Consider the following 25,344-nt stretch of genomic DNA (forward strand, 5'->3'; position numbering starts at 1 on the left):
ATTTGTGTTTTTAACTTGTTGGTTGTTTTATTATGGTTTTAATTTTTGTGAACCGCCCAGAGAGCTTCGGCTATTGGGCGGTATAAAAATGTAATAATAAATAAATAAATAAATAAATAATATGAGTACCATGCTGCAAACCCGCACACCAGGCATGGCTAGAGTGCACTAACTCGCTGGTGTGATGGAGCTCAAGATTGAAGGGAGAATGAATTGACTGTAGAGAGGCCATGGGACTTCACCTAAAGTTAAACCTGAGGTAAATGTTAAAGGTCCTGCTCATCTGCATGAACTCAGAAGGAATTTAAAGAATTTCATTCAGATTCACTACATTTCTGGCGTGCATAGGAGAAGGCTTCACACTTTCCTAAGGTGCTACCAGATTTCCTCTTAAGCAAAATTCAGTGTGAGTTTGGGGAGTCCTGCTCAGATGATACATTTGCTGGTATTCTGAGGCAAACCAAGAAACATAACTCTTGTTTCTTTTTAAAAATAGTAATAATTTTATATGGTTTTTTTATTCCTTTATCCTATTTGCTGTTCACCACTCCAAAAACTTAGATGTGGAGTGGTATACAAATATTGTAAATAAATAAATAAATTTTGAGTAGTGAAATTTCTCAGAAGGGCATTGCCTATCTCTATGGCCCCGTGGCAATATAATGGGGACTATTTCTTAACCATGGTTATTAAACTTCCATGGTTTAAGTAGGGAACTGGTTAGCTTTCAATATAGTTAATCTGGCACCAATGTATCCGTTGGCATGGTTAAGTGGTAAATTTGCTCTAGGGGTCCCAAGGCCTGCGCCACGTCTCTTAACTGTGCCTAAGAGGTCAGCCCTGTTACATCTTCAGTAGCCTAAGATTTTTTAGGAGGTGTGGGGAATAACCTGGCAGTGACACTTTCCCCCTGGAATCTCCCCTCCCTTGGCAAATGCTAATGATAGAGCAAACAAAGAGGCCTATGAATCTCCTTTTGAGTCCTCAACAAGTGAGGGTACAATTCTATGGACTGTGCCCTCGCTACTCAGAAGCCCCTAAAGCTGACAGGGCAGGAGAAGCAATGGAGGTGGTACTTGCCTCTCCTTCCTCTGATCTCCTTTATTTTTGCCTTGAAGTGGGGGGGAAGGAGGCTGGAGGAGGCTCAAGATAAATCGTACCCTGGTCTCTCCAGTCTCCTCCCCTCCCCCCCCCAACTGGAATGCCCCCTTTTCCCTTTTCCAAAGTCGATTTTCCAACTTTGAAGAGGCAGCCAGCATGTGTATTTCTGTGCTAACTGCGAGGAGTGGGGCGGGCAGTTCTCCAACTCTTCCTTCCAAGGTCAGAGCGCTGCCTCTGACCTCAGATGGGGTTTTCTGAGCCATCCTATGGTCCTGGGATGCTCACCTAGGGAACACAGGGATTGGATCTACACTAGTGCTTTATAGCAGTATTGAAGTGCACTGATAACACTTGGGGCACATTACACATTCCATATACCATTTTCTTTGTGCTATTTCCTGCTTTTTATTCCTCATTATCCAAAAACTTCAAGAAATGTCTTTGCGTATTCGACGAGGTATAAATGCGCAAGAGGGATATAGCATTACCATGATGGGATCATAATGATTTGACACAAGGTGTAGATCTGGCCCGGACTGCTCTCTCCAGGTATTGCCAGTTTTAAAAAATACAAAAGAATACAATAGGTTTTTATATATATATAATACTATGGCCACTAAATTATAGCGGCATATTAAATGCCAAATAAAGTAATAACACATAGCATATGTTGAATTTTACCCCATATGCTTATGTAGGGGGTAACTTCCATTCTTTACCACTTTACTCTTGTTAAAAATGTCTATGCAGTATCGTTTTAAGGAGGCATGAGAGAATACCTGTACTAGAGCTTATGACAGGATGTGTGATGTTTGTCTTCCAAGCTTGTAGGCTGTTGTAAACTGTGTTATAATTTTCAACAACTTGCTAATGAACTGTTTTTCACTGACCAGATGATGGCACTGTTGTTACATGAGTTACAACATGGCATGAACTTGTATGCAAACACAGCCGTCTTCATGGATCAGAATGCCGTTTATTAATAAAGTGCAATAATTTCCAAAGTTACCTTGCTGGGCATTGTTCCTTTGCTTCCTGAACTATCTTTGGACCCAGCAAACTTCTCCATTTTTGTATTGCATTTTCTCGTACCAAAGCAAGTGCAAGGGTTGGCCCACTGTTCAATGCAAGAAACAGATTTATTCATTATTATTATTTTTAAAAATATAACTTCTACAATATCTTTGCTCTGTGATAAGACTATTAACACAAATTTAGTGTAACCTGGATAAAGTTTGTTCATTCTGGAATGATTCTAAGCATACGTTATTCATTCAAAAAGCTGAAATCAAGGTTTTCAATGGAGTAAATCAATCTATAAGCAACTGGACAGAATTAAGGGGAAACTTGGGACCAGGATACTTGAGAGAGCACCTTCTCCCCCATCAATCTGCCTGGTCCCTGAGGTCGTCTGAGGGTGTGTTCCTGGTGGTTCTACATGGGCCTATGGTCTGACTGGAGTCCACAAGGAGAAGAGCCTTCAGTGTGGTGTCCCCCTTCCTATGGAATTCCCTGCCTTTGGAGGTCAGGCAGGAGCCAACATGTTGTTTTTATTAGTGCCTCCTGAAAACATTGTTACAAAAAGCTTTCCCTGAATGACTCGTTGTGGTTTTATCTGAACCTTGTTTCTTAAAATGTATTTTTTAATGATGTTTTTATTCTGACTTTACACTTTTATTCTATTTGTTCACTGTTCTGAAATCTTCAGATAGGGAGTGGTATATAAATATTGTAAATAAAACAAATGAATAAATAAATGCAACCTCATCACCAGTATAGTTTAATTTTAGAAATATTTAAAGCATTAGCAGCAGAGTTTGTCACATATCCATAGCATATATATATATATATATTGGATCAGCCCGCTCTGCTCTGCGCCACTCCGCTCCTCTTCGCCGCGGAGCTCCGGCTCCGAATAGGAGCTCCGCAGTGGAGGGGAATGGTGCCAGGTAAGGCCAGGAGAGGAGGGTGGGGGGGTTACCGGTGATGGCGGCAGAGCCCGGTAAGGGACCAAGGGAGAGGGGGGCCTTACCTGCCTCCGTCCGTGGTCCGTTGCCGTCTTCAATTGAGCCCGTGGTTCAAACAGGAAGTCTGGGCCGCAAGCGGCCCAGACTTCCTGGTTGAACCGCACTCAATTGAAGACGCTGACGGACCGCGGACGGAGGCAGGTAAGGGAGAAGAGGGCGGGGCTCCGCTCCTGCTTCTCCGGTCCGATTAGAAGCGGAGCACATCCCATATATATATATATATATATATATATATATATATATATACACACACACACACACAGTAGCCTAGCATTTAAAAAAGAAATGTACAGAACCTATTCACAGAATTTTATCACAGAAACAAGTAGTTTCTCTGGAAGCACTCTTACCTTTGTTCAGCATTCATCTCAGGACCTAGCATAAACTGACTGTCAATCTCACTTACAAGATACTCCATTACCAGAATGGCTAAATTAAATTATAGATCCACCATGGCTCATGAAGTTAAACAGTGGGCAATAATATGATTCCCTGCTTCCTTTGGGACCCAGTGGGGCAGCTGTTGAGAGATCAACTCTCAGAAAAGTCTTGCGGACATGGGGTGCTCATCCCTGAATTGCAGCCTATGTACAGTATATAAATCATTTCGTGTAATACGTGTGATTTTGTATTCCTGTGAATTATATACATTCCTGATTAATATTTGACTTACCCTTTGAAGGAGTTTCGGAGTTATTGCTATATTGTATAAAATGAATTTATTCCTATATGTCAATTTGTTGCTTTTCCAGTAGCGTACCTGGTCATTTGTTCTAGAAGCACTGGGAAGTAATCTTGACCTTCATGCTCTTTGTAAAATACTCGTGCTTGCGCTTCAGAGAGGACGATTTCCCTCTGCATTACTATTTCAAAGCCATCGTCCTCAATCCTTTTCAGAATAGAGTCTGCATGCAAAAGATTATAACAGTTAACAGTTACAGTACTTTAGCCCTACAGTATTTAATGGATCTTCATGACTGAAGTTGCTGGAGCTCCCAAAATGTGGAGATACTACAAAGCTCACCTGCCCTGCCAAGCTATTCTTAACACATCTTATTGTACTCTACCTATCCAAACATCCTCCTACCAGTTTCATCTTCCTATCAGCCATGATAACTCAATCAAACCTCCATATTCAGTGGTAGTTTACCTCTGAATACCAGGTACTGTGGATAAATAACAAATGAATGTTGCTGCCTTGTAAGCTTACTAGCAGCAGTTGGGAATAGAAAGATGGGCTTGATGAAGACAAGTGAATTGCCAAATGCCACAGAGGCAGGATCTGAATCACGAACATCACCCTCCCTAAACCAATTTACATTCAATTTTCCTCATCTATGTCCCACTAAGACCCCACAATTAATTCCCCTTCAATTAATTTCCCCCTGAAACATTAATTGCCCTCTCAGATACCCCAGAATATATCCATCCACCCCAAAATCTATTCCTCCCATGAGTACCCCCATTAAAAAAATATTCCTCCGGAATTAGTTTCCCCTTCCCAAAATGCATCCCCCATATTCTCTTAATTAATTGTTCCCACTGCTTCTGCCCCCACAAAAAGAAAGAAAAGTCCTCACTTTTTTCACTAAGAACATATGAAGTGCCCTTCCTGGATCAGACCAAGGGTCCATCGAGTCCAGCACTCTGTTCACACAGTGGCCAACCAGCTGTCCACTGGGAACCCACATGCAGGTTTACAAAGAAACAGAAGGAAACAGAAGTGGTGACAGCTGGCTGGTAATACCAGCACACAACCTCCCACTTCTACAGGGTGAGCTTCATACCCTCTAAACTGGCTCGCTGTGGGTCCTCTACCTCACACTGATATCCTCATTCAAGAGAAATTTTAAATTTTCCATATCCTGCGGTGCATCTAGATATAATAAAGTGCCACCACCGTGCTCGCAAAATGCACTCAGCATTTCCAGTTCTCCAGGAACAAAATCAGGGGATGCTGCTTCTGCCAGTTGGCAGCAGAACTAGGCTGTGCCACACTGCTGATTGGCTGCCGCCTTGTGACATCACAAACCCTCTCACTCCCCACAATGGTTTTGCAGTGTTTTACAACTTAGTTCCATCTGATCCTTCCAGGAGGAGGAGGAGGAGGAGGAGATAAATGAACTCTTAATTGCTTGAATAAAAATGGAGTGCTTTTAAAAATAAATAGATGTTTTCCATAGTTGACCCTTCTAGGTTAAGAATCAAAAGATCAAACCACATGTGACATTAAACATGCGGTGTGGTGAGCATCTTTTAATTATTATTTTTTAAATAGTAGCTGCTGTGGAGGAAGGACTGCTTAACCTTTCCGTCACATACCATGGTCCTGAAAAATCATGGCTTGTCTTTCCCTTGTTTTAATATGGACACTGCTTGGCATTTTGCTGATTTGTCTTACCTGTTCTTTTTTTTTTGTCTTGTTGTTTTTGGTAACTGTTTTATATTATTATTATTATTATTATTATTATTATTATTATTATTATTATTATTATCTTAGATACTTATACACAGAAAGGTTGGATATAAATTCAAACCAACCAACCAACCAACCAACAAACCATAAACAGTATAATTCCTAAAAATAATATAAAGACCTTGAGTTGGATCCAGAGGTCACTTTCTGCAAGTAGAAGACCTCTTCCACATGCAAAAGAGCAAAGGTCCTCATGTGAGAAAATAAGTGAGATCCAGAGGGGTGCTCCTCTTTGTGCAAGGCACTGTGCGATCTCTTGCACAAGGCTGTGCAGCACACTAGCACAAAGCATTACACCTAGGAATGTAGGAAGCTGCCTTATATTGAAGCAGACCCTTGGCCCAGCTAGCCCAGTTGATGCTGACTGGCCACGGTTCTCCAGGGTTTCAGGCAAGATTCTTTTCTAGCCCTCTGGGGATTGAACCTGGGATGTCTGCAGGCAAAACAGGTGCTCTGCCACTGAACTACAGCCCCTTCCCCTCAATGTCTACTGCAATCTCTTGTTCATTAGTTTACAGAATGCCACCACTGCCAGATTTTTTTCCTGTTGGTATAGCCTTCCCCAATCCAATACCCTCCTGATGGATTGACTACAACTCCCATCATCCCTAGTCAATGCCCATGCTGGGTGAGGAAGAGAGGTATTGCAGTCCAACACATCAGCAGGGCACCAGGTTGGGACAGGCAGTGCTAATGCATCTCTAGCTCCAACCCATTAAGAATACTGAAAACATCACTCATATTTTGATTGCACAGGTGAAAAAGGCCACAAACTTCACTAACTTCTTCTCTCCTGTAACAGGGAAGGTCTAATCAAGGCCAAAGTTCTCTCAACAGCTGGGCCTTTCTTCGCCTTGGCAAAATTAGGAAAAAAGAAGGCGAGTTGCCGGCTTGCTTCTTCTACGCTATCCTGAACATCACACAAATTTGACATCTCCTGGTTTTCCAAGGCCCCTTTCACACTAATCAAGAGGAAAATAATGTTAATAATTTTACCATAACCTATCAGGACGTAATCTATAATACCTTTAAAATGAAATATATGAATTTGGCGCCAAACACACTAGTCTTGCTGGAATAGAGAGACATGATTCAAAACATCATTTTAGAGGCAGAAGATAGATAGATGTTGATTGTGCATATACTAAGGGGAATACAGTTTTCGAATCTACCTCCAGACTCACCTTGTTAGCCAAATCATACCCACCTGTAGACTTTTCAAAGGAAAGTCATGACAAAGCCAAGAGGAGACGGCCTCCTCTGGCCTACTTCAAATTCAGACACATAGGCCTTAGCTAGACCTAAGGTTTAACCTGGGATTGTCCCTGCCTGCTCCCAGGATATCCTGTGTATCATTTACATGAACAGGGATGACCCCAAGACAATCTTGGGATAAACCTTAGGTCTAGCTAAGGCCTTAGTGAAAGTTAGAAAGTCACTGGTTTAGATCCAGATTTAGGGCCTGTTCAGACATGCATGGAGGGATGGGTGGGTAGGAGAACTACAGAGAGGTGAGGGGTGTCACAACAAAAACAACCAGGCCCACCAAATGACATTCTAACCGATTGTGGATTGCATTTTTGTGTGACCCACAGTGGGTAAGAGTGTTGTCTGAACAGGCATTTAGTCACACTTAAAGCAGATGCATTGCATCATAGAATCAAAGAATAGTAGTTGGAAGGGGCCTATAAGATATTGAGTCCAACCTCCTACTCAATGCAGGAATCCACCTTAAACATCCCTGACAGATGGCTGTGCATCTTGAAGGCCTGTAGCATGGGAGAGCCCATGACCTCCCTAGGTAAATGGTTCAATGGGAATTAAGTTAGTCACAGCTACGTCCCATGGATTTTGATGGATCTGCTTTAAGAGGCATGATACAGCAAGAATAAGCAATGGATTTGATGTGGAGGAAGTCTACCCTGCGTACCACTGAAATGTGTACCCCAAGAGTTTCTCTGAAGCTGAATTCAGCCTTCGTCTACCCCTACTGAAAGAAAGGAAGGAAGGCGTTGAAAACTGCATCAAATTATGCATGGGCCAATTCCAGACTTCATTTAAGAAATGTTATAGGTTAAACCAGAACACAGGCTGAATAGAGTGCAAGGCAGAGCAAACTGACAGAACAATAACGGAACTGAATGAAGCAGAATCCCTGAAACCCCCCCCCCCCCATGAGATGGGCAGGTCTTAGATCCTACACAAGACATTTAAATATGCAAGCAGTGGATTGGATCCTGAATTTAGTTGAGTTTAGATCTCATTGATGTGGATGGCACAAGACAAGTTAGTCATGAGCTAATTTAAGTCCCATTGATTTCAAAATGAACTAAGTGCAACAAAGATGGGGTTGGATCTGGCTGTAGTCATACTTAAAGTAGACCCACTAAAATCAGTGGGACTGAAGTTAGTCATTACTAACTTAAGTCTCACTGAATTCAATAGCTCTACTCCAAATATGACAAAATCTGGATCCAACCTATATTATTAATTGTCTATTATGTACTTGCAAAACAAGGGGCGCCGCTGTCACTGCTGGTACCCCCCAAACTTACAGCATTGCAGTTGTGAAGCAACAACCACCGTGATACATGGGCAGGACTGAACATGAAATATCCTGCTCCGAAACTTCACGGGATCGTTTACATGGCTGTAATGCTCAACAAAAAGTGACTAACGATGAGGCTCTGAAAGTAACTTCTTTTTTCTCCCGTTCAACCCTGTAGCAGTGAAAGGATACCTGTGCACAACTACGCAGCTTCGAATCAACAGGCGCCCGCCCTCTCTCAGCTGTGCTCCTTCCTAGCTACAAAGCTTTGAAACAATAGGCTTCTCTCCGCCTCACTCCTGTGCTCATAGTGAAATGGAGGAGTTACTTCTGAGTAGACATGCGAACATCCACCCTCATGCTCCTCCCTCTCCCTGTGGTGGGAGGGGCACCCCTAAATGCAGAACTGTGAAATAGCGCAGCAATAAAGATTGGGAAAGCAATGACTGAGCCCATGTTCACAACAGTGCAGTGTCAAAGTAGCAGGGCTGGTTCGCCTCCCCACTCCTGTACCTGGCAAAGTGCGATGGAAGGCAATGAGTTACTTCTGGGTAGCCATGTTTAGCCCTCTGCTCCCACTCTGCCCCTGTCCCATGCAACGTTCCCTTCAGCCAATCAGTGCCATTTCCACCAGCCTGTCCTGAAGCCCGCTGAGGTCACGCGGACTCCCAAACTGCATTGAATCTTCAACGATGGGAAAGTCTGTCACAAAATGACTTTGGGGAAAACTAGATCTAGGGAAGAAGTGCCACGCAAGCTATAGAGAGGGGCACGCGTCATCTGACACGATCAACTTGGGAATGGGGTAGGTAGAACCGGAGTAAAAGCTCCAATGAGCAGACTACCTGGTTGGCTTTTCACTAATAGGTCTCAGAAGTGCTCCGTTCTCTGCTTCAGGTAGAGGTTCTTCACCCACTTTTTGCTCCTCTTCCTCCTCCTCTTCTTTCACTGTTTCCAATTCTTGTACAAGAGGCATAACCTCCTGCGCATGCTTTCCTTCAGATACTATCAGAACATAGCTTGGTCCAGATAGCATAAATGAAACAAAGTCTTCAAAGTCAGGCTGAAAAATGAGGTGGGGGAGGGGGTTGCCATGAACTACCGAGAGAGAAGTAGTTAAGCTCATAGTGCATTCATTTAGAGATACATTTCTCTCCGTTATTATTAAGATAAAAAGGCATCTATCGGGTAATATATCATTGCATTCATTCGCTTATCTTCTGGTAATTCAATTCCAATTAATCTGAGAAGATGAAATAATAAAACATGAGATTCTAAGATAACCAGCACGTGCTATTTCATTATGAAGTGGGCAGTGTCCACAAAAGCTTATGCTGCGATAGATTTTTTAGACTTTAAGGTGCCAAAGGACTCTTTGTTATTTTATATATAGCAATGTTTGTTCTATCTGCTTCTTCCTCTGACAACAATCCTAAAAGAAAGGAGTCCAAACTCTAGTACTGGAGCCTCTGTTCTATGCAAAGCCCTGCTGGGCTCTTGCTAGCAGGGTGAAAGTGACAAGAGAGGAGGTTTTTCACCTTTTCATCTCTCAGCGGGGCATTTTTGTGTCCGGGGGGGGAATCTATCCTCTTGCAAGAAACAGGAGGGAATTCATTTAGACCACTGGCACTGGTATAAATGTTCCCCTATGATGAGGGTGGGGTTGGAGGCGAGGAGCCGTGGTGCAGCTCAATAACTTTAGGCTATGGACTTACTAGTCTTGAGATGGTGGTGGTGGTGGTGGGCTTTATATGGCCTTGGGTATTACTTCAGTTATGAAGCACATAACTAATATGTCTCTCCCGCCACTCCCAACTGCCATTCCATGGTTTACAACTGCTTCTACATTCCTTGTATCTCGCAACTGCCTTCACATCTCTAGTTCACTAAAAGGCAGAAATAGGGTCAAGAAATGCTCAAATGCTGCAGGGCCACTTCTAGACAGCAGGTGGCAATGTGGAGGAAGGCACTGGGCAGGCTCCAACGGGAAAGGCTTGGAGAGGTTGCAGCTGATCCGGAGAAAGACAGCCAGGGCCGGTGCCACCATAAAGGCCACTCAGGCGGCCGCCTATAGCGCCAAGGTAAGGGGGGCGCCGAATGCCACACCCGGAAGCCGCTTTCCCACAGTGGCTCTGAGGGCGGCTTCTAGGAGCAGTGTTCCAAAGCTGCCTGCCTGCCCCAATGTCCTGGCTTCACTTCGGCTCGGCACTCACCCAGCCAAAGCGAAGCCACACCTGCCCCTCCCCCCACTCCAGCGTCCTGGCTTCACTTCAGCTGGGTGGGCGCCGAAGCGAAGCCAGGACGCTGGGGTGGGGGCGGGTGGCTTCGGAACGGCACGCCCGGTCGGAAGCCACTCTGGAAGAGCGACTTCCAGGCGCGCTGTTCCGAAGCCGCCCGCCTGCTCCCCCACCCCAGCGTCCTGGCTTTGCTTCGGCTAGGTGGGTGAGATGGCACCCTGCGCCCAGGTACACTGGGGTGGGTGTGGGTGGGTGAAAGCAGCTCACCTGCCTAGGGCGCAAAAAGACAGCGATGCAAGATGGGGTTAGAAGAGCAAGGAAAACAAGTGTAGAAAGGAAGAAGCAATGCTTCCAATGAACAGTAGGACACACAGACTTAGAGAGCAATTCTATGGTCTCAGGGATGTGTCCCTAAGGCCATAGGATTGATCAGAACCCTCCTGCAAGGTCTTAGACAGGGCTCCAGCCTTGGAGAGGGAGATCTGATTTCAACTCCCCCTGCCCCCTCCCAGCCAACATAGAGCTTTCTGTGATGGCTCCCTCTATGAGGTTGGCCCTCCAACTACATAGGGAGTAGGCATGTTGGGGTGTGTAGCAATGGCAGGAAGGTTGAGGACACAGCCCTCCACCACTGTAAACATGTGCATGCACCATTTAGATGCACTGCTTCAAGAGCCAACATGTCTTTAGACTGGTCTTGTTGGTGAGAAAGAAATGGGCTCCTGTGTGCATTGCTGCGTGCGTGGTTTGAGCCAAAGATGTCAATATGGCCAAGCAGGTTCTGTATTGTTTTTCTGTGGTTTAAGAGAGCATCCAGATTGTTTCCGCACAGCTATACTAATGTGCAATTTATGTAATTCATCAGGTTAATTAGCTATAGCCAACAGTGCTTCGTATTGAAAGCCTTTTAAATATGACCAATGTCTAGGGCCCTCCCCCGCACCCTCCTGTCCTCCCTAGATCTGTTCTTGTTACCTCTTCTGATTTCTGGCAATAAAAATCTCTAACTTGTTCATCAGTTAATGTCTTCTCATCTTCGGCAAGGATGACAAAGCCTGCTTCGGTAACCTTCAGTGATAGATCAGCCATCAGGTTCAAGCACATTTTAGAAGAAGAAAAAAGTGGGTTATTTAGTTATGTTGAAGCTGTCAACCAATTAAAGAGTTTTAAATTACTCAATTGTCTGTTATGAAATCAATCAATCAATTCAAACAAAATAAATCCACATATTACACAAACCTTAATGTTTACATCCCCTTTTAAAGAAATAAGGCAGTGTAATGTAATTTGCAGCATAACATGCCAATGCTACCAGTCTTAGAATGAAAAGTCATCTTTGATAGCTTTTTTCATTCTGCTACAGACGACCAGTTGATAAAAACCAGCACGTCGAACTGTCTGATCTCCTAAGCATGGTTAGAAGATTAGTGGTGAGCTTTTGGTTTACAGGATTGTGCAAATCTACCCATCCATCCCATTTTTTTTACAACTCTATTTGACAGAGCCTCAAACATTACATAGATGTCCTCAAACATTACATCACCCATGGGTTATGCGGGTATTGTTTAACCCTCACATAAGTTACCTTCGCTGGGCTCGCATGACACAATAAACCACAGCACCCACCTGTTGTTAGAGTTGTGTGAGAATTCCATTTGGGGGTGAAAACTCAATGGATTTTTCTGTTACAGCCCTGCAGATTTTGTTCTGTTTTCCCCCACTGGCACTCACTTGATCTGTAGCGAGTTGAGCCAATATGTGGAGTCTGTTGTTTTTTAATGGTAGAAATTTGTGCAGGGTTTTCTCTCTCTCTCTCTCTCTCTCTCTCTCTCTTCCAGGAAGTGCAGAAGTGTAGGATGAAATTGACAAGTTCTTTAAAAAGTATGGAATATGGCTCTGCTGGGCTAAATGAAGTAGTGTGTGGAGAGGATGAAACTGACAAGCATATTGACAAGAGGGGAATATGCCTCCCTGTGGCTACATAGCCGACAGGCGGATTTGTGATTGTGCGCACCTGTGCAAGGTCATCAAAAAACATTTTAAAGAAATTACAACACAAAAGATCCAAAGGATACAAATTTCAAGATCCTCAATTTTATTTTATTTTTGTTTTAAAAAAAGGCAGAAATTTCAATTTGTGCAAATGGAGGATACTCCTCACCAAATGTGAAAAATATTTCCAGAATCAGGAGGATTAAAAAAAACCTCTTCTACAGTCCACAACCATGCGCTGGAATGAAACCATGCAGAATCCTGTCAGGCTGGAACAGAATGGAGTTCCGAGCCTGCTGCCGCTTAAATATTCAAAATGGCCACAAGCATGCACCACAACCCACTGCGGCTTAAATAATCATGGTGGGGCGCGGCAATCATGCAAACAGACCCAAGGCTGCCACAAACAGCACATCTCTCATAGTCTGTGTTCTACTTCATGGGTCACATGTTCTGTAGATCCAGATTAGCACATTTCTACCATCCAAGTTTTTAAAACAAGAATTGGTGGTGATTGTTATTATTAAAAGTTTCTTTACCGTTCGTTTAATTTCTTCAACCTTTTCTTCAGCAACTGCATCAGGTTTTATAATGACAACGGTATATTTTTCCTCTTCTAAAAACAAAGCAGTAGTAAACATAACATTTACCATATACATTTATGAACACTATCTATTAAGTTACTTTCCAGATCAGCAAGTTAATAAAATCCTCTCTTTTAATAGAGCCCTGCTTTTTACTCCAGAAAACACCGTCACCTTTGCTAGCTATGTGAGATCCAATTACATAAATGCAATTCTCCCCCACCAATCTGATATTAGAGGTTTTCGATGTCAAATTGAAAATTAAATGATTACATATTTATGCAAAAAACTATTTTTTCTTAGAAGGCAAATACATTTTGTCTAATAACGTTTGCTTTGCAGGAAAGACTTGCATCAATGGAGTCATACCAGTGATAACCAAGGTTTCATTCTTCCTGGTTCTTCTACAACAAGCAGAGTGGGGAATTTTTCCCCCAAGTTTGTTTTTTGGTTGCTGCAGTTGCTGATATTCTGAAAACTGAAGCAGAGCCCTTATGCCCCCCCCCCACACCTTTGCCCCACTGGGGCCAACATTTAAGACACCCTTCTCCAACCTGGAGCACTCCAGATATGTTGGACTGCAGCTCTCATAATTCCCAGCCACCGTGGTCTTGCTGCATTATTCAGAAACCAGTTTGTGCTTTTATTTATCTATCTCTACTTCATCGCACAGCCTGAAGCAGGTTGCTTGCCCCCCCCCCCCACTGATTGGCATGCCTGCACTGGCCGTGATGAGGTACAGGGAAGCTTTTCCTTGCAGTGTAGTGGGAGGCCTAATGCATGTTGACATCTGTGCAGGCACAAAGGCAGCAACATGACAGACGCAAGACAGTTTGGTGCCTGAGGCAAAGGGCAGTGTCATGCTCACCCCCCAGTCAGTTCCACACAGAGAAGGTGACTGGGTGGGCAGTTGATCATACTTCAACACTCACAACAGTACAGCATTCTTCAGTGCACCTGAGGGCAGCAGGCTAGCTTAGGGGAACAGTACAGACAGACTGGGTTCACACAACACAATAACCCATCATGGGTAACTAGCCATGTGGGTTGTCATGTCATCCAAATCTAGACTGCTTCCCACAGCATGACTTACTTTTGGGCAACAGGCCACCCTGACAATCCATGGCTTGTTCTTGGAGTTGTTCAACCCATAATGGCTTGGCATGTTGTCCACACCGTTGTGGGTTGGGGTGATCAGGCATAGAGCCACTCAGCAAGAGCAGCCCCCTACCTCTCTTCCCAATTATGTCTGCCCATACTGCCTCAAGGCTCCCCCACTAGTGACTGCCCCTTCAATGATGGCCTCCAATGATGGTACTTCAGAGGGGCTGTCACCAGTTCATCACCACCCCTTTTAAAATATTTTTTGGCCCCAGTGGCCATAATATATATATATATATATATATATATATATATATATATATTTGGGGGGGGCAGAAATTTGTTCAAATGGAGTCATCATATTTATTTATTTGGTTGGTTGGTCTTTCAGAGATGCACAAGCGTGCACTTACGGTTGTCTAATATGCATGGCCTTGCCTTATGCTTGTATATTTCAGCTGTCAACTGAATGAAGTGCAGTAGGAAACATACAAGGAAACTGGCGAGACTACAAATAGGCTAATTTGCACAGTTGATAGGTCGGGAAAATAAGTGCACCAAAAATGGGGTGGGGACAAGCTCAGTCACTTAGTAAGGTGATCCTTAGGGTTTTAAGTATTAAACTGACACTTGGTAGTATCCTGCCTCCATTCAACACACCATTCAATTCCTGGGAATAATAATAATAATAATAATAATAATAATAATAATAATAATAATAATAATAATAATAATAATAATAATGGGGTTGGAATCTGAGTGGGGAGGGGGACAGGATGGGCAGACAAGATGGCTTCTGCCACAAAGGGGATACTGACTGGAGGGCTAAAGGGGAAACAATTTACAGTGATATTGTCTGGTGGGTGCACAGTGAGTTGTTCTGACAATAACCCATACTGCATAGCTTATTTGGAGGGTGGGTTGTTATGTTGTGTGAACCTACCCACAGAGTGGCACACACAACTCTGTTCTCCAACCATTTCCTCCCCTTCACACCAGCCACCCTATGCACTAGCAAAACTATATTCAGGTTTATTTGTTCTTATTTTCCTGTCTTTTCAAGTTGCTCCCTTCCTTCCCCCAAATTCTTTTGTTTTCTTTCTTTTTCTTAAAACAGATTAACCATAACAGGCAAATTAACACATGCGAGAGTGATGACTCTAAATGGTTCAATATGTAAGACACCTGAAGAGAAGAGAGGCAGGAGGGAACGATGGGAAATGGAAGCTTATTGTTATAATCTTGCACCATCAATACTATAATTGGGAAGGATGGAGGGGGTTTCTTTTATTGTTACACACACGTTCAATAAGCAACCCCTCAAAAGAAAGAAGAAAGGAAACCCATCTCCCACTGCCTGCCCTTTAACATCTGCTTCCCTGAGGCAGCTGCCTCACTCTGCCTAATGGTAGAGCCAACCATGTGGAAAAGAATATACTCAATCCTTCTCTATTGGAGACACTAGTGTCTGTGTGCTGCTGCAAATCGTGCTGAACTCAGACTTTCAAACTGTCTTTCCTGTTTATGCACAAGCATACTATTGTTTTGTTCTCTATTTGAATAGGTTGCATATAATAATCTGACAATACCACTTGCCTTCAGCTTCTTCTTCTTCAAGTTCTTCATCTGATTCTTTCTCTTCTATAATCACAAGCTCTGGCAACTAAAAGAACCACACACTTTTATTGACAATGTTATGATGTTATTATCTATTAGGAAGACGTCTGCATGGTGACTATTGCTTGTTTTCTATGTACATCTAAATCAAGCTGAGTTCATTCAAATGTACGCTCTACAAAAGTGCAATTGTAAAAGAGGTTCTTCGAATGATTTCAAACAGCATAGAAAAAATAAGTCTAACACAGATGTATATTAATTGTGAGTTGCTTTGGTGAAAGCTACTTGCCATTGGCAAGATTCCATCAGGCTGTAAAAGAGAGGGAGGGAAAGGAAGAAGGGCCACTCCATCGGCTCTGCTAAGACACCAGCAACCTTTGGCTCCTCTTCTCTTTCTATTCCAGCTACTCATTACATAAACATTATAAGGGGGAAAAAACAATCCTAAATGACACAGGGGTGTGGGAATGGAGCAAGAGGCAGATTCATTGCCTCATCCAGAGCCCTGCTTTGGGAGTGGGGGGAGAGATCTGTTTTTGCCAAGTGGAGCAGGTTATTTTAATAATAATAATAATAATTTCCCTACTTCAGTTCCAAGGGTGGTGTAGGCAACAGGCCCTGCCCAGCCCAGGGCCATCTTGGGGCTTTCCATCAGTGGGAAAATTACCAGTAGCAGTGGTCCACCTGCCTAGGTGCAATGTGGACCCCCACTGAGGTAGAGCCCCTCCCACCCTGCTCTGATGGTGCTCCTAACCTCCTTCAGCCATCAATATTGGGAGATTAGGATTGTGCTGTAAAAACTAGTGCCTGGGTTTGCTTCTTCTTCCCCTGCTCCTTCCTCCCAATACCTTATCCTTTTGGGTTGTGTCTTATAAGCTGTAAGGCTGGGAGGCAGGGACTGTCTTAGAAGTTCATCAGCAAGCATTTTATCGCACGTACGCTACTGCCCACTTACAGATGCACGCACGTCCTAGACGACAATGTCCGCCTCCCTCGTTCTTCCTGCTCCTTCTGCTTGTTTTTCCATAGCAAAATAGACCCCTTTTAATCCAACTTACTTTTAAAAACGGAACGTGTCATGATCTCCTGCTGTGTGCAGGAAAAGCGGTGCGATTAAAATGGCCCCTGAATGGGCCATGTGTTCTTTGTTTACTTCCTCTTTCCCCTCAGGCCAGAAGAGGAAGTAATGAGGGACAAAAGCGGGGGTGGAAACGCAACAGTAAGGAAACACGATTTCCCCCCACGTGATGACACTCTAAGAGAAAAGTTGCTCAAGAACTGAAGTACAAGGCAGAGGTCGAATCTGAGCTCTCCAAAACAAACAAAATAACTGTTTTGAACCCAAGTAACGATGATACTGGCTGGATGGCAGCATTTTAGTTTACAGCATGCCAGTTAAAAGAAATTGTTTTTAAAACCTTAACAAATAAAATAAAAACCAGGAGGGGAAGGGAGCCTGGCAGGCACCAAAAGAAGTGTCTGCGGAAATCTGGTGCCCAGCCGGCACCATGCTGGAGATCCCAGCTTCAGAGGAAATATATCTAGGATTGTGCATCTAACAGAGTTCAATGGGATGTGAGTGTATTTAACATTATTAAAATTGTGCTGATTAATTGCAGTCTCAGCTTCCTATTTTTATGCACAAATCAGGTAAGTAGGTCCATGCAGGCTAACTGCCTTTGGTCACAATCCTGTGCTGGGCATTCTCCCTTAAGCCTCATAAACAGGGTCTCCAAGTGGATTTCCCCAGATCTTCTTAAGAACTACGGTTGATCTTCAATTATCTCTGCCTGTGTCAGCCCCACTCATTTTCAATATGATTTGTAATGGAGAAATGTCCTGATTGGGTGGAGCTTATATAATACAAACAAACATATAATAAAGGTAGGCAGCAATTTCAAATTAATGGAAACAGGAATGCATACAAAGGAAGGGGGAAATCCTATGAGCAATAAAGCACAAAACAAGAAAGTAAGCACATGCTTTACTAAAAAAAAAAAATTTATGCTAAGACATGGTTGTATTACCTCTGGTCTTGCTACTTCTCCTGCTACAATTTTTCTTTCTTTTTCTATTATCTCTATAATTTTTCTACTTAGAAGAGGTCCATTTGCCCCTTTTACCAGATCTATCATCATGCCATTCTGTAAACAAATAGAGCCAAAATTAAATGCTACGCTCAAGAAAAATCTCATGATTTTGTTTTTATATATTTATTTATTACATTTATATACCGCCCCACAGCTGAAGCTCTCTGGGCGGTTCACAAAAGCTAAAACCAGTAAACATTAAAAGTATACAAAATTTAAAAACCATCAGAGACATAAAAACAACAGTATAAAAACAGCAGCATCCATTTAAAACAACAGTTCTGGGGTCCATTAAAAAACAAATTTAGCGTTGTTTATAAGTTCAATTAGCTCCTAACTGCATATCTATTCCAGACTCAAATGTTTTGTTATGTATGGGTCATTTGCATCTAACCACCTGTATGCCATAGGCATGAGAAAAAAATTTTGGACCATCACCTGAGTAATACCTCAATTAATCATCTAGAGTGGGATCCAGACTAAGGCTGTAATCCTATATACACTTATTTGGGAGTAAGCCCCATTGAACTCAGTGGGATTAACTTCTGAGTAAACAAGTACAGGACTGCATTGAACTAGTGTGACCATATGAAAAGGAGGACAGGGCTCCTTCATCTTTAACAATTGCATAGAAAAGGGAATTTCAGCAGGTGTTATTTGTATATATGGAGAACCTAAAATTCTCTCTTCACTACAACTGTTAAAGATGCAGGAGTATAGCTAGATATAAAGGAGGGCAGGGCTCCTGCAGCTTTAACTGTTGTGATGAAGAGGGAATTTCACCAGGTTCTCCATATATACAAAGGACACCTGCTGAAATTTCCTTTTCAATACAACTGTTAAAGATACAGGAGCCCTGTCCTCCTTTTCATATGGTCAGCCTAATTGAACTTCAGTCCCATAGAAATTAATTAATATCCTGCCTTTCCACCACAAAATGATGCTCAAGGCTTCTTCACCCTGGAGAAAATGCTTCTTCTATGATGGCATAGCACCTGTTGGTGCTCCATGAGGATATTTGCACACCTGTGGGTTGTTGTTTTCTTGCTTTTTCTAAGAACTTATTTGTATTCTTCTTGTCTTAATTGGAAGTGCTTTTTCAAACAGCATTTTTCATTGATTATGATAACATAACCAAGTAATTGGTAACTCCTATGTTGTTGTTGTTAATCTCTTGTATCAGGTGTTTTAACTATGCTTATATATTTTAAATATATGCATGTTTTCATAACTTTTTTAGCCTGTTGTATAATGAATTTATGATTCTGTTTTTATGGTTTTAATTATGACTGCTATTGTTTCTAATGGGTCTGTGACCACATAATAAAATGCATCATCATTATTTTTTATCAGATAACCAAGAAATTGATTAAATGGTGCAGCCTTATAGCCACAGGTATAAAAGATCACAGAACAATGGACAAGTTTGATCCAGATTTAGTCACATTTAGAGTAGACCCATTGAAATCAATGGAAATTAAGTTAGTCATGACTAACCTAAGTCTCATTGACTTAAATGAGTTACTCTTACGTATGACTAAATCTATATTGGTTTTTTTGTCTGAAATTTTCTCTGTTCTGGAGAAGCTAGCAGAGAAAATTTGACAGCATAAATTTCTGCAAACTATACAATATAGTTTGCAGAAAACAACAGCAGCCCAGAGAAGTTATTAGTTGTGGAAAATGAGATCAGTTCATTAGAAAGAAGTTTACATGAGTAAGTATTGAGATATCGAAACTTGTGTAGATGCGTGATTGAGGGGATTCCAAATCACTTGAAATTATTGGCATGCAAATTACTTGATTTATGTCCTAGTAGAAGTCTGTACTATTACACGCATTTATCTCTTCTGAATATGTAATGCATGTACAGCACATATATTACTGGATTGTTAGTAGTGTCAACTGAAGTCAAGTATTTTAAATATGAGACGTACTTTAATGATATACATGTTTTCCATCTGAAAAATTAATTTAGATTTGATTGGCAAAGGAAATGTGCACTTACCAAACAGAAGACAAAAGCAGGTTCACATTTATCTTTAAATGGGAGCAGAGGTACAATGCTATCAGCTTCAGCCTTAAATGAAGGATATACAGATAACTCTGAATATTACAAATTCTGAAAGTTTGGATTTTTTTTATTTATTTTTTTATTTTTTTGCATTACTACTTGTAGATTTGCCTTCTTAGCTTAAAGATGGATAAATTCATATATTATTCTTTCCTTCCTCTGGCCCTCCTTTATGACTAAGCAATGGCTGTTAATATGCGAGAACAAAATTTCTCCAGCAGTTGAGATAATTCTCCATATCAGTAAAAGAATAATTTTACCTCAAAATGTATTCCTCTGCATTTTACTGAAATTTCAATTTCAAATCTAAAGAGCAAAAAAAAAAAAAAATGCATTTCCCTAAAATATTTGGCAAGAGGAGGGGATGTCTATGCAAGGGGAAAGCCTCGGGATGGCTCCACGGTGGCGCTGTGTTGTTGATATGACGCAGAAGCCACTGCAGAGCCATGCAGGGGCTTTCCCCCAAAGCTCTGAATTAAAAAAAGTCAGGGACTTGTCCCGACTTTTTCCTCTGCAGTGAGGCGCCAACGGTGCATCTGCTTCTGTCACTGCTCCGGAGTCACAGCAGGGGTGTGGCTGAGCAGATGGTGACCCCAGATCAGGCCCGGTGCCAGACTATTTTGCACCCTAGGCAAGGCAAGCTACTGGTACACCAACCCACACCCAAATTGCCAACTTAGATTTTTAAGAACAGATGTTTTGTAGAAAAAAATAAGAAGCACAAAACTCGTAAGTCCCCACTGCTTACAGAACAACAATTTAGTGCTTCCGAAGTCAACGCTCCAAAACAGGCAGAAACACTTATTTCTGGTCTGGGACAGGTTGGTGTACTAATCTGGTGCTCATTTATGCAAGCCCCCTTCCAGAAACTAGCATTTCCACTCACTTCAGCTTGCCTCCAGAAACGCTAAACTGCAAGCAGTTCCAGAAGTGGTAGGAGTCACTTGCAGTCCAGAAGTAGTGGGGCTGATTGCATATGCAAGGGCAGTTCTGGATTCTGCCCCAAGAACCAACGATGATGATGATGCTAATAATGCTAATAATGCATTCAATCCAGTAAAAATAGAAAAATCAAAAATTAAAAGTAGGTTAGCACCACAAACACAGTAACCCTATAAAGGGAGGGAGGCTGGGAAGGGAGGAGGAAGATTCTCTAAATAAATAAATAAGATTCAACCGACACCTGGGAGGGAAGGGAAGAGAGGAGGTGGAGGAGGAAGGGGGCACCTCAGCCTCTGGGGAGCCCTTTCCCCTCGGAAAAAGCGGGGCTCGCCTGAAGCAACACCACCACAGTAGGAGCCACCCTCAGCCACATCCTGCACTACCCATGGTGGCCAGTCGCCTCCCTGCCATCACACTGGGCTCCCGCTGCCTCCTCAGCAGCCACCTCTCAGGCCTGGCCCCGAGGCGCCATCAACCAACTGCATCAGTGCAGCCCTCTGCTGCAGCAGCGCGGGGAGCCACCCGCAGCTCGTGGAGGCGGTGCGAGCATTGATTGCTCAGAACCTACAGGCAGCACTACTCAGAAGCTTGGAGAAGAGCAGGTTTCTGTTAAGCCAATGGAGAAGCGCTCCTGCCCCTTTCTCCGTTCCCATCTTTTCATGGCTTTGCTTTACCACGGTGCACTCTCACTCGAGGCTGGGCTGACTACAGATGCGCCAGCCCGTCTAAGAAATCCATGGGGTGCCCATAGGAGCAGGGAGTTCTTAAAGGACAGACAGCCGATTGCTCTTATGTAGCGTACTGCCTGCGCGGTGCCCCTCTGAGGTCTGCGCCCTAGGCGGGCGCCTTGTTCACCTAATGGAGGTGCCGGCCCTGCCCCAGATTGGTTGCCATCTGCCCAGACAGAGGGGAGGGGGCAGGCCAGTGAGCCAAATGGCCACTGGAATGCCTCCGTGCTTCTCTGGCCTGGGGAGAAGGAAAAAGGTAAAAAAATAAAGTGGAAAAAGGTAAAACAAAAAAAGTGGATGGGCCTGTGGACATGCAGCGGCACTCGTGTAGCAATGCACAGTTTCATGGCGATGCATGGGCACAGTGGTGCATGAGTGTGGCGGCAGCTCTTTTGGGGACTCACAGCACCAATGCGTCATTGTGAAGACAGCCTCGAGGTTCAATATTCCGATCCTTACCACAGCAAAATGCAGAAGATCATCTTCACCATATTCATTTTTTAATTTTCTGAATAAGTTCACCACAGCTTTGCAAGGCCCACACCAAGCCTGGTAAACATCTACTACTGAAAAACATACACAAACAAAATGAAAGGCTTGATGTTTTTCAGATGGAAATTAGCCATTTTTCTGCTTCTGCGGGGGGGCGGAGGGAGCCCTTAGAAATGGACACGTCTCTGTGTTAAATTCACACTTGCATCAGGTTCCAGGGGAAAACGTCACAAATTAATAGTAGATGGGGAAGAGGTGCATACCTACCTGGAGTTAACCCACCCAACCCTAGTGGCTGGAGAGGTTTGGCTGTGGCAATGACATCCAGCTCCACAGGCACGGTGGTTGCTACACAGCTAGGCTAATCACCACCTAGCCTCCAAGAATGCCAGTGCCCTAACGTTCAGGATAGGGAGGTGGCCAGGCGAAGGAGTGTTTCAGATTTGCGTGTATGTGTGAGGACCTGCCATCTAGTAAAGTTATATGGTGGACACTTGTAAGTGCACTGCACTAGTTGTACAAAATGTGCAATATTCACTGTGTACGAGAGAAACATTAAAAGTGGGTGGTACCTGTTAGACCTTTATTCAGCAACATATCTTCCCATTGAGTTTGATTGAGTATTATTGCCTAAAGTAAAGCATACGTATAATTTGTTAGCTCTAAAAATCTAGGTGTTCCAACAAACAGTTGAATAATAAAGAGAAAACACAAGATTTATACCTGTAGCTGAATTTCTTTCTTCTTGCTTGCCATCTTACTCCCTATGATAGTGCAAATGTAACAAATATCTAGTTGAAATGATTGAGGCACATACTGTTTTTAAATCAGTATTGATTGCTGTTCACTTAGTTGATACACATTTGTGGTTATATACGGTGGCAACAGAAACTATAAGCAAACCCAATAAATGGGATAAATTGAAAGTTTCATAGCTATTTTTGCAGCTTTTTCAAAGCGTCATCAGATGGGTGAATTTTCACACTTCCTTGCCATCACTATGGCCTCCTGCTGCTGTCCCACAACAGCGACAGTCTCTTTTCACCGGGAGAGAAAGAGGAAGCAGCAACAATCACATGGCCCATTTAGGAGCTGTTTATATTGTGCTGCTTTTCCATATTGTTATATAAGTCAGATTAAAAGGGGTCTATTTTGCAATGGAAAATGAGCAGAAGGTGCATGAGAGATGGACGTCATCATCTAAAGGGTGCACAAACATCCGTAAGTGGGCAGTAGCGAGCGTGCGATAAAATGCTCGTCTGATGATGCTATCAGTCAGTCGAAATGGAATAAAATTCCTTAGCAGTGATTTTCAGTTTATTTATACGAATCACTATTTTACGTACATATGTTTACTTTTTTCACTCACATGTCCATCTCCACCCATTATATTTGTGATGTGTGCATGTGTGAGACATAGGCTGGGGATTAAGTGATTTTTTTTCAGCCCATTAAAGGTACTATTGAATTTGGCATTTGAATTTTGAATTTACAAAAAGTGAGTGTGTATATTCACTATCCCCCTCTGGAACATACTGGGGGCTACACCTCCCTGTGCCACTGACATTTGGCATTGCAGCAGCAAAAAAGCATTGATTTTCCCTTAAAACAAGGTGTGCAAGGAGTATCGCCATGCTGGCAAGCGAAATCGCACTCTCTGCACACCTTGTTTTAAAGAGAAATTGCTGGCCCTGCAGGAAGAGGGGGCACATATGGTCTGCAAGTCACATGTTGCCCACCCCTCATGTATAACAAATGAAATGGTGCCTCTACCATAAATCTTCTATTCCCTTAATTTATTTCCTGCCTGCAGCCCTTGATTTTGCATACAGTGGGGAAGAAGGTTACTGTGAAAGAAAAAGAGGCATTACATTGAACTAATGCAAAAGGGGTTGCATGGAACTGAGGAAGTGCAGTAACACACTTGAAATGCTAATAGATGAAACCATGATTGTTATATTACTGCCTGTTATATACAATAGTTATTCACCATCACTGCAGTCTCCAGAGACTGGCTAGCAAGGCTAAACTCCCCAAGCAGGAGACACCACTGTTCCAAGTATATTTACTTGAAAAAAAAAACTACCATGAGAACTTTTTTTGAATATTAGGCAGCGTAATGAGAATGAGTGGAAGACGACTCCGGCTGCAGAATGAGAGCCACAGTGGTGATTTGTGATAACAGGAGTACAATTCCACAAATTAGTGGTTTAAAACACCCGAAAGTCATCTCACGTACTGTCAGTTTGAAAGACTTGGTTCAAAGTAGTAATGGAGATTGATCGCATTATTAATCTCACACTGTTTTCTCAGGTGAATTATCTTATTAGAATACATGTGACTTTCCACTTCCATAGCTAGCTGGTATAACTGTAGATTTGATAAAAACAGAATAATATTCTTGTAAGCTTGCTGGGGAGGGATGGGGAACAAGGGATAATAGAAGGATAAGGGGCCAGAAAGTCTGTTTAGAATTGGGCAAACCTGCCAGACAGCTCTGGCCTGGAACATCTCTTTGTTGGCCAAATACAGATGATATGTTGCTATGGGAGCTAAAGAGTTAAGCAATTGCTTCTTGATCCACAACCCTTTGGGGCAAGGTTCTGAATGGAAAAGGCCACTAGGCAAAACTGACGCCTTTGAGATTCTTCAGACAGCAGGACAACCCAAAGTATGGGTTGAATATGGATCGTTCCACTTGGCACTAATAGCTTCATCCCACATAGCTGTTTCCCTCGAATTATCCCTACAGCGCTAAGCTGTCAGCATTGTTGTTGTTGTTGCTACCAGACGGCAAGATCCTTTGCATACCAGGAAGTGAGTTTAAAGGGGGAAACGTAAAAAAATCATTAAAAATCAACAGATGACCCAATCCAATTCAAATTTGGTATGCTTAAAGCTCTCCTTAATATCTATTACTGTGCCAATTTTGATGTCTTTATCTTTAAAGCTTACACAGATGTAAGCATTTGTTTAATTTTTCTTCAAATCCTGCTCCTGCGCCCCAGTGGCCGCTTGGATGATATGCTAGAAAACTAGTATCAAAATACGGTGAGTCTTTTGCTTTTATAGCATAATTAAAGGAGGATGCATGAGAGTACTTCACAATAAAAGCAGATTATAAGATGGAAAACTTCGGAGTCCTTTGCATGCAATTCGCAGTGATTGCCCAGTATAACACTGGTGTGATAAAGCTCTAATTCACATTAGTGCAATTTGAAATTATGCAAAGTGTGCATTTGCAGAAATCTCCCCCCACACACACCGCCAAAGTAAAAAAAACCAGTCTGCCGATCTGTGTGACTCAGTAAAAGCTGGTCCACTGCGGAATCCAG

General features: G+C 42.7%; 1 protein-coding gene across 1 annotated transcript in view; it reads right to left on the reverse strand.

Annotated features, from left to right (window-relative positions):
* Positions 1–22,765, reverse strand: part of NME8 (NME/NM23 family member 8) — a 36,541-nt gene extending 13,776 nt beyond the window's left edge. Inside the window, 12 exon segments of the mRNA XM_063116081.1 lie at positions 2,111–2,218; positions 3,889–4,033; positions 6,388–6,566; positions 8,998–9,215; positions 11,365–11,457; positions 12,921–12,994; positions 15,651–15,729; positions 17,711–17,827; positions 19,782–19,853; positions 21,977–22,083; positions 22,582–22,639; positions 22,733–22,765. Coding sequence (XP_062972151.1) covers positions 2,111–2,218; positions 3,889–4,033; positions 6,388–6,566; positions 8,998–9,215; positions 11,365–11,457; positions 12,921–12,994; positions 15,651–15,729; positions 17,711–17,827; positions 19,782–19,853; positions 21,977–22,083; positions 22,582–22,639; positions 22,733–22,765 — 1,283 coding nt within the window.
* Positions 22,766–25,344: the final 2,579 nt, after the last annotated feature.

The sequence above is a fragment of the Elgaria multicarinata genome, chromosome 1 (assembly GCF_023053635.1).
Source record: "Elgaria multicarinata webbii isolate HBS135686 ecotype San Diego chromosome 1, rElgMul1.1.pri, whole genome shotgun sequence".
NCBI classification, from domain to species: domain Eukaryota; kingdom Metazoa; phylum Chordata; class Lepidosauria; order Squamata; family Anguidae; genus Elgaria; species Elgaria multicarinata.